Source organism: Galendromus occidentalis, unplaced genomic scaffold (genome assembly GCF_000255335.2).
Source record: "Galendromus occidentalis unplaced genomic scaffold, Mocc_1.1 scf7180000075860, whole genome shotgun sequence".
Lineage (NCBI taxonomy): Eukaryota > Metazoa > Arthropoda > Arachnida > Mesostigmata > Phytoseiidae > Galendromus > Galendromus occidentalis.
The window spans coordinates 83,069-93,024 of NW_003803850.1; the positions used below are offsets into that span (position 1 = coordinate 83,069).

Genomic DNA, 9,956 nt, shown 5'->3' on the forward strand with positions numbered 1-9,956 from the left:
TTCTCTCGTCGCTGCGTTTGAGTTCGGGAGCTCCCACAGGGGCAAAAGACCGCGGAACCGGTACAAAGTCTGCGTTTATGTCGATATGTTTAGAATCCAATGCTCCAATTTAGAAAAAGAGCCCCGGGCCATCGCACGCAACCACACGAACGTTACGCAGCATGCGAGTCTCTTCTGTGACGAATTTGGTTATCCACTAGATCATCCGTTCGCTCATAGCAGGGCTTTCCCCCCTGACATTTTTTCCCCGGTGCTTGTCAGCTCCGAAGGCCCGATGCTTCTCGAGAGTTCGGAATTTCTCCGCACTCGTGAGAAATTCCGAGATTCCGACGCGGGGTTGGTCAATCTCGCGACGCTCTGTTTACCGGATCCGTTTTCGCGGTCTCGTAGAGCAGTCCACGGAGATCTCCACGAGAAGCATCCAAGAAGTTTTCTTGATGATGTACAAAGCCGTGGATGGAGACGATTAAAGAGGACTGCGGGCGACCGCTGGAGCGTAAGTAGAGACAGGCACCGCTGCGGAGACCAGCGATGATGTCTGAGGGCCTCGAGTCGCTGCGGGAGTTGCTTCATAGCCTGCAGGCCTGCTCTGAGTGAGAGGTGTGTCCTCATATGCTTTTCTTATAGTACACCGGCAACAGATCCAGCCGCAGCGGTGGCGACGGAATCTCATATGCATTCAAATCAACGTGCGCGACAGACGAGGGATCCCGTTCCCCGCAGCTTGGTTCTCCCGTTCGTTTGATCAAACACAAAGACGTTCGACTCCGTATGCATTGAGTATTCTCGGAGCGAAAAGATTGTTCCCACTGTCCTGGAGAGGGACGCAACATACGCGGAGCTCGGACGGGAGCGATACAAGGAAAGCTAACCTTGCAAAACGAAACAAGAAGTGTTACGGTGAGAGTCTAAGACGAGGGGCAATTTCCATAAGAGCTCTCGAGGGGACTCCACGCTGATCATCATCAGCGTTCCGTGTCAATTTCCTCTCAAGCAACGACATAATATGTACATCGAAAACAGGATCTCTCTTCTGAACCGCGTCTGGTGATCTATAATTCCATTATTGCGAGATCTTCTGAGACTTTAGAGCGGGCAAAAGAGAGTACGGCACTGGATGCGCCAGCTCGAGCTGTAACTTCTTGCTTCAGGAATTCGCTCGGCCGATCGCCGTGTCTGTCCTCCCCGAAGGTCAGACAAGGCCGACGGTATGCCGGAGTATGAGGCGAACGACGGTCGCCCGCCGCGTATCTGAGCCCGACCGATGAGAAAGCGCTGAACCCCTGAAAAATAAATTCCAAATCCGTCCTCATCCATGTCTCGGAGGAAAACTTCTCCTCCTGAGTCTGATCCTCCGGATGCGCTAGGAATCGAATCTGGGCGGAGGAGAAAGCTCGAGACGAATCTCTAAGCGGAAAATTTGTTCGTTTCAGAGTGTGACCGAATGTTCATCAGCACTCCTGAAGGGGCTCGCAACGGGACATTTTCCGCGCCGCACATGGACATCGCTCCTCGTAAGTCTGGGTCGCCGAATAGATCGAAACATAAACTTTCACGGATCCGGACGTGATGGATCGGAACGTAGGCTTTCCGGATTTAGAACGAGGCAGGAATGGTGACGCGGGAGTCCTCCACAGGTGGCGCAGGAAACAGATCACCAGTCCGTCAATGCTTATACACTTTCATCGCTCAACCTGGAGAACGGGTCGACGTCACGTTCACCACTTTCCGCGTACGAGGCACGCCACCCGAGTAAGTTGATTCGCATAAGAATGCACGATGACATCTTCGTTCGCAGGTCTCCTATGAGTTGCCATTGCCAGTCGACTGGATTTCGGAGAGGCTCCTCGTTCGGAGACCGCTTCCTGGTGGAAAGATTGGCAGGATTTCTCAGCGACGAGCTGGAACTGGGAATCTATCGGACCGGGCTAGATTAGACATGGAGGAATTCTGGATGAAGGAATCGGCGGCAGGAGAGCGTTCAGCGCACAGAGGGGAATCAGAAGTTTGTTTCGCCTCTTTGACACCGACACCAAAAGGCAGGGTAGTGACCGTCGGTATAATGGCGCTTTTAATCGACGGCATTGTTTGCCACTGTTCATTCAACGCGTTGTTAGTTGTTACCGTTTTAGTATCAAGACGAAGCCTGACCGAGCACCGAGGGCAATGTCCCCCACGAAGTACATCGAGATCATGGAGCAGATATGGATGCACAGCGAGCTCATCAGAGAAAGAGACTTTGGACGCGTGAATATTCTCAGTGCTCAGAGATGAAAAATCAGCGGGGAATCCCCCGGCATAACGGACCAAAACTCGAGAGGATCTATGTTTATTTTCAAATACGGAAAATGGGAGGGAAAAAATGCTTGCGCGGTCGGGACCCGCATTCGCGGAGTTCTGTTCCGCTCCTCCAAGCGCGATCCGGACAGAGCTCGTCTAGAGGTAGCAGAATATCATTGCTGATATATGTACAAACCTACATATACCTGTATATGTCTGACAAGAGCTCGGAAAACAGTTACGGGAGGAACGTAATACTCATCGTAGAGAAATAGAATCCGTCGAGCAACCCGCATGTCCCTTATACGCGTGTCCGATCAGTCAAGAGCCATCCGTTGCCTAGACCACAGAGACGAAATAATGCTCCCCTATTTTCATGGACATTTCCTCAGAACGACGCTTCGGAGCTGGTCCAGTGACACTCTGTTCCGTGGAGCTCACCACGGCAGCTACGTCGACGCCCCCTTTTGTTCGTCACTTCTAAAAATAGGATCATCTCTTCGAGAAGCTCCTCGGGGAACGCATTTGAGCAGGCCTACTGGCGCAGAGAGGGATGTATCGACTCCGCCATTTGCGAGTTTATGACATTCCTTCCGTCGGACTCGGGATGCTCTTTGCGCCAACAGGCTCTAACTTGGGACGCACGTAGGGCAGATATTAGCTTGTGGGGACACGATATCCGGACGGCGGGAAATAGTTGCATGTGCCGAATGTTCATTTTTTTGTTTTGTTGTTTTTCCGCACATTCATGTTTCATGTTTTTCCGCACATTCATGGAGCCACACCGCACTGGGAGCTCTCTAAGTGCCTTAGTTTTGAAGAAATATCTTGGCCATCAGGAGCCGCCCTGATTGTCCCTCAGCTCGGAATCCAAGCCGCTCATTTCGGAGGGATCCCAAGGACCGGAATGCATCGATAAGGCGAATTGAAAACGGCGAACTAGATACGAACCTCTATTTCCGAATGCTTCATGTCTCTAGATAGCTTCCCCGGAATCCATCGGTCTGAGAATTTTGGCGGGATGGAGGGATGGCTATGTATCTTCATGTGACAGGATCTTTAGGGCCCGGAGGTGGAGCAGTGACGGCTCGGCAGTACGCGGGAGTCCTGCACATCGGGACCTGCCACACCTCTCTCCTGGGCCTCTCCGCTCCAATCATTTCGCCTCCCGCAGCCGCAAATGCGCGTATGATGCGTCTTACGCTCCGACAACTTATACAGCATTACTAACTCTAGCGAAAATCGGTCTCGGCCGACGAATGAAGCCGACCGCGGAGAAACTGCCGACTCGATCATTAGCGCCGGTATCTGATACCACAAATAATGATGAATCTCCGTCCAAGAAACCGTTGAGGAGATGCGCGCGGTCTTCAGCATTTACCTCGGACCGATCCAATCTAAGTGAGACTCAATGGTGTTCCAGGTGTAATCACGAATATCTCGACATCTATAGCGAAGTACAAGACCCCGCAGCGGATTTGATCGAGTCACCTTTCGGTGGTCGGTTTTGCGGAAGAATCTACCCCCGTCGGAGAATTTCCGTTTACAGGTAAGCATTGCGGCGTTTCTGAGCGTTTGTTCGTCGTAGTGTCACGTGAGAAGTTCCCGCAACATTCCATTCTCGATTTGTTCTCTGAAGACGTGACCATCTTGAGAAACTCCATTCGGGTTTTGCCGAGCACTCCAGCTTACCCTGAACGTTTCTCCATCCATGTTGCCGAATGAAAATTATCGCCGCGAGACCTGCCAAATCTTCGAAGGATGTCAATTTTGGGATTCTTGGAATGAGAAGAACTTCTCGATAGTCTGTCGGTGGAAAGCTCAGAGAGTAAAACTCGTTGTTCCATGGATCTGGAGATGTGTTTCGAGTTGGACCCAGATCTAGAATCGTTTTCCAGCCACGAGGTTTGCGCAGCACTGGTCTATACGCTCACCGAGCTCGCTATGCGGATAGGCCGAGGGGCGACAATAAGCTATTCGGTCGGATTTGAATAAATCAACCCCCGTAATAGAGGAATCTGGCGAACCGAATATCTATTCGCAATAAATTTTGTGCGCGCGGAAGAGGGGGTCATTGGCCCTGTATTCAGCTCAAATATATCCCGAGGAGCAAAGACGTCGGAATTTCGCGGGCTAAGCACTCAGCACGCTGATGGAAGCAGCCTACCAGAGTTTAAGCCTCGAAAATGTGGATGCAGGTTCCTTATCCGAGATCTCTTTCCAGGACACTAGTCATCAGTTTCTACACCGATTTCCCAAACGATACAGCCAACGTCTTTCGCGGAACATACGAGTTCATCAATGCTTGTGAGTAGAACTCCGTCTCTCAGAACGGGACTAGTGGCAGTCTTTTCCCTCCTTTCAGGCGGTTCTCGGTGTGTATGACGTGAAACGATCATAATTGATCTGCTAGAAGCTGAAGGATTTCCGAGAAAATGAAGCAGACGTGGAAGAGGACCGCTTGAATAATTCGCTTGATCATGACGAGCGAGCTCTTAACTTGGATCAGAACATTATTGCATGAGGAGGGGCAGATCGATACATTTTGGATCGTTCTCGGGAGAGCTTCGGTCAAATCGAGTCGAATCAATCCGTCGAGGAAGAGCGTGATTCGACGAAAAATTGTCCGACGAAACTTCGTGGGCTCACGATAGACTGCTTGCCCAGGGTCCAAACCCGGGCCGGTCGAGTCGACGTCGTGCTTTTTCCAGTTCAGCGCTTTTTCCTATTAGATCGAATCTTGTCGTTCGGTGTCCGTCTTCTCGATTTATCGGACCGATCGGCTGGCCAATAGTGATCTTCTAGGATTCTCATATATTTTGCCCCCCCCCCCAACTCTTCGCCCCGAAGAAGAAGGGAAAGGGGGAACCTCGGCGACACCATCGCCTGACCGCCGGGGGAGGGGGGGGGATCCGGACTTTCCGGGAAGTCCCCAAGCACCTTCAGAGACGGACGAGTCCACGAGTTTCCGGAAGATGCTAGTGAATTCGGGAATGGGTAGAGGGTACGAGTTTGGCCGATCGACAGGAACTGCTCAAAACGGATCAGTGATCGGGATCATTGGCATTTCAGCACGATTCATCCTGGGAACTCCAGCATCACCCGGTTCAATTTGTTCCTTCAATATTCACGGCTCTCAGAAACGAGAGGGCGACTTCTACTCACCAACATATCCGGGCGTTTACCCCAAAAATCTTGATTGTCAATACAGGTGAGTAGGCATGTCCGTCCGGAGATTTTCCGAAAGTCAAGCGCTCCGAGGAAGATCACGACACGATGATTGTTTCCAGGTTCATTGGAACGAAAGGACAACGGATTCGGCTCGAATTCATGGACTTTGATCTTTCCTTCGGAGGCTCTCATTGTCCATTTGATACGGTGAGCTACAGATTATATATTCAATTTTTCTCTTTCTTCTAGAATCTGAATCCTTCGATGAGTCACTCCCTTGCGGAGGTTTCGTCACTTGTCAGGGCGAAGAAGGAGGGCTGATTAAATGCTTACGAGCCGCCCACCTGATTCGATCAGAGTGTCCCTCAAAGGACCCAATTGCCCGCATTGGATTGAAATTCGAAGACTCCTCGAGTCCATGTACATCCGCGAAGTAGCTCCAATGATACGGAGCATACTTGTTCACTCCGCGAGATCTCCTTCTAAGATTCTTTCCCGGATAGACGAAATTTGCATTTCAATCGACTTCCGAGTAGAACAGCGCAGCGTTCAAACGCGGGGAAGTTTCGCCGAGAGGGATCTTGACTAGTTGCGATAGCACACTGGGATGAGCTGGAGCAAAAGTTTCGATGGGCGATACGCGGCCGGTATGAAATGATGGAGAGCGCATGACTTCATTCCATTTGCACGATCGCGCTTAAGCGACATGCAGGCGCATTTGTGCACAAGCTTATCATCGTCCGATGTCGAAACTTCCAACGACCCCTGCATCTAACGACACGATAGGCCGCACGGATCGTTTGTCGCGGTCGTCGGCAATCCAACGTTATTCCGCTCTCGGGGACAAGCGTTGTCAGCATTCCATTCCTCCGTCTCACAATCAGCCTCGCGCAGAGGAAAGCAGATATTCGGATCGAATATTGTCCCAGCGAGAGCCAGAGATGACTTTCGCCGGCAATGTCAGATAACTTGTCGCCGCATAGCTCTCGCGGAAGAAGAAGAATCATGGCCGCACGACGGATCTCCCCTCCGCGGAAGCGCGTTAAGACACTCCGGTGAGGTTCTAGTATTGCAGGAGGAGGTACGCCGAATATTCGGTAGTCTCCGGGGAACGATTCATTTGAGTGGAGGCCCCTTTCCACATCTCTTCGTCTTAACAAGGGATATATCCTCCAGCGATTTCGCTTTCGTTACATTCTCCCGTGGAGGGAGCACTAGAGTGAAAGTCACTCGCAATCACACGGGAAAGACATCATTGATCACTTTCTTAGGCCGTCGGATGAGATTTGTTCACACAACCATCCATGCGTCTGAGTCGCTTATCTTTTCCAAATCGAGGCTCATATCCTGTGCCTCATGGATTCCCTTTGCGTAATCCCCGGTACGAAGTGCATTTAAATGGATTTGGCTCTCCGGAGAGACGAGCTCCTGTTCCCGAATACCGCGCATCGTAGATTGAGGCTGGGGTTGCGAAAAGATCGGCAGCCTCGCAAAAAGGTTGCGAAATCCGAGGCGGTGACATCTATCGGGGTTATGACGATGTTTGACGTCTGACGGTGATTTGTCGACGATACAAAACTATCATCGTGCCATACATCCAAGAGCTTTCGAAGCCGGCGAATTCGCGAAGAGTCTCGACAAACTTTGGTTAACAAACAGACAAACTCTGCAAAGAACTTCCTTGCTCGTCGAGTCCTGTCCGGAGGTGTGGAACAACATCCGCAGCGCTGTATTTGCTCGTTGCATCGCATGATCTATAAGTCTCGAATGCTTCAGAGAGACTATCGCGAACGGCCTGGAAAGCGAGCGGCGAAGAGAACGCCCTCATGTGGGAAGGTCTTTCCGGCATTCAGGCACCCATCGATGATCTCCCGAGTCTCACCTCTGGTGAAAGCGTTGGCAGCAGTACGGAATACCTCAATCACCTCCTTTAATGAGTCCCGCATAAATAAAGCTCGCATTCGAAATCTGAACGTTCGATCTAGAGCGAGCTCCATAGAGAATATTTTGGATCATAGGCCGCTTCTCATCAAAATCTCAACATCGTTTGAAGACGACCAGGAGCTGCTCTTGACGGTTTTTTCGTTTTCGTTCCCTCCAGGTAAAAGTTTACGATGGACCGGACGATGGGCCTGGGACTCCTTTGATCGGTACGTTCGACTCAGGAAAGCGAGTGCTTCTAGCAGGGAAGCGAACTCGCCACCGTGCTTTTCCAATGACGCGGATGATTACCGTGTAATTGAATGAGGAATGATTAATAAAATGTTACAGGTACATATTGCGGTCAGCAGCGATCCTTAGAGGTTTTCAGCTCCGCGGAGACTCTATTCGTGCGTTTTCGGACGTTAAAAAGACAGGCCGACTCTCAGAACAGGGGCTTCGCAGGCTGGTTCGAATTCTCTGAAAAGTTCGCCAAATTAGGTGCGTAACCCCGGGGACCGATTCTGCGAGCTCATCGGGACGTTTCTGAATTTTTCGCCCGAGCTTCATCAAACACGCTCCCCAGCTCTGGCCCTAGTCGACTCCCGACTCGGCGCTGGGGCGATAGGGCAGCTTCGTTACGAGCGCAGCCGGATATTCATTTCGCAGCGGGCGACCGTAAGCCGGCGTTGGGAAAAGTGTTGAGATATTAATTCCCCAACCCCTTTGGCTTTTCTCAGATTTCATCAGCGAAAATGGCGAACACATCCGAGGGAGCGGTGAGACTTTGATTCGAGTTAGAAACAGGGAATTCGAGAAGAATTTGATTTAGAAACAGTCCGTAGAATCCTGGAATCCTCCCTGGGAGCCTCGCTCCTCATAAATATTAAGGGCTCGTTGTTTTCAGAGTGCGACCAGAAAATTTTGTCGCGTAAGGAATCGACTGGGACGGTTTACTCACCAAACTGGCCTTTATTGTATACCGCAAGCGTCGTCTGCAAGTATTTCATCTACGGCTTGGAAGACGCCCAACATTTGGAGAAAGTCAGACTAAATTTCGAGAAAGTCGACATCAACGCCTCCGATGCCGAATGTTCCGACGCTTTCGTCAAGGTCTACTTGCAGGTGGGACATAGCGCCTCTATGACTCTATACGGTACCAAACAGCCCACTCCAGCCCCCGCTGTCCCCCACCTCTCCCCCTTCCGCTCCGGAGCAGCTCCCCTCGATAGTCCCACCGGGGCGAGGGTGAGCTGAGGCTACAGCGCCGACTCCCGGGACGTCTGGATTCAAAAGTCCGCTTTCGTGCCCCGGGCCGCTCGGATATGAATTCAGTCTCTCTTCCTGCATTCCAGGGCCAGGAAGAGAGAGGTGAAATGGAATCTTTCGACCATGCGTTCTGCGGGGACACGGTTCCTCCGCCATTAAGAAGCGAAGGTCCTCGACTCATGCTGGTGTTCTCAAGCGCCAACACTCAAGGCCAAGGTTTCAAAGCCACCTACACATTCGAAACTGACTACAAGATTCCCGGTAAGTAGATGGCCGATTTTCTCCACCCCTCCCGTTGAGACATGCGAGCAACCGTCAGAAATATCCCGCGTGCCGGCCCTGACCCGGTGTTGTGGCTGAACACGGACCGGCTGTTGATGAAAGATCCTGCTGACCGGGCGGTTTCCGTTTCTAGGCACTCCGTCACCGGGTAAAGGCTGCTACTTCAGCTACGTCAGTGAAAGTCAACTGAGTGGGGAATTCAATTCTCCGAGGTATCCATCAAACTATCCTTCACGAACAATGTGTGAATATGTCTTCCTCGGAAAGCCTGACGAACAGGTCAAGATCGTGTTCAAGTACTTCAGAACCCGATCCGACTCATCGACCACTCAGTACAAGTAAGCGGCATGAAGTTGAATGCTCAGTTCTGCTGGGATCGAAACTCGACATCGCTTGCGTTATAACGTCTATCGCGGGGGAGTCAGGCAGATGGAGTCGGGAGACGCGTCCCTGGGGATCCGAAAAGGAAAGAAGGAGGTCCTATTTAGGCTCGGAAGTGCCCCGGCGATATCGAGAAGCCAATCAATTCAATCGCCTCGCTACAGGTCTCCATCGATTCCAACTTATAGGACGATCGCTTCCCTGGAACGAAAGGCTTAGAGCGCTCCGTTCTGTTGTCTTTGCAACTTGAGCCGGAATTAGGGCCTCGCGATAAGACGACTCGATCCTAGGAAAGGAGCTCTCCGGGTGAAAGTCCTCAGAGTTGGAGGATTCCCTGGAACCATCGTCCCTCTATTCCTCTGCGAAAACTCGTGCTTCGACGCATGGTTCATTCACGCGCTCTATTCATTTTCGGGATTGCGGAGGCTTTCGTTGTCGAAAGGAATTGAGCCACTTGACGTTGTCGCGAGTCTATCACAACACCGACCCGGCTCATGTTCGTGCGGAAAATTCAAACTCTTGCGGCGCAGCCACTGACGCCGCGCCGCAGTCTCAGGTGACGGTGAATCCGTTGAGGTCAGGGGCGTACGGAGGGGGGGGGCTAAGGGGCTATAGGCCCCTCCCAGATGGTCCCTTCGTAATGCTGTAGTATA

The 9,956-nt window shown here is 51.5% G+C and overlaps 1 protein-coding gene across 1 annotated transcript in view; it reads left to right on the forward strand.

Moving 5' to 3' along the window:
- Positions 1-456: 456 nt before the first annotated feature.
- The window catches only part of LOC100900473 (cubilin-like), an 11,889-nt gene continuing 2,389 nt past the window's right edge, over positions 457-9,956 (forward strand). The window contains exons 1-13 of the mRNA XM_029112995.1: positions 457-496; positions 1,434-1,536; positions 1,621-1,752; positions 3,704-3,829; positions 4,505-4,587; positions 5,353-5,491; positions 5,571-5,658; positions 7,553-7,601; positions 7,723-7,872; positions 8,112-8,150; positions 8,279-8,496; positions 8,727-8,901; positions 9,056-9,260. Of these exons, the coding sequence (XP_028968828.1) occupies positions 457-496; positions 1,434-1,536; positions 1,621-1,752; positions 3,704-3,829; positions 4,505-4,587; positions 5,353-5,491; positions 5,571-5,658; positions 7,553-7,601; positions 7,723-7,872; positions 8,112-8,150; positions 8,279-8,496; positions 8,727-8,901; positions 9,056-9,260 (1,547 nt within the window). The remainder of the gene's footprint in view (positions 497-1,433; positions 1,537-1,620; positions 1,753-3,703; positions 3,830-4,504; positions 4,588-5,352; positions 5,492-5,570; positions 5,659-7,552; positions 7,602-7,722; positions 7,873-8,111; positions 8,151-8,278; positions 8,497-8,726; positions 8,902-9,055; positions 9,261-9,956) is intronic.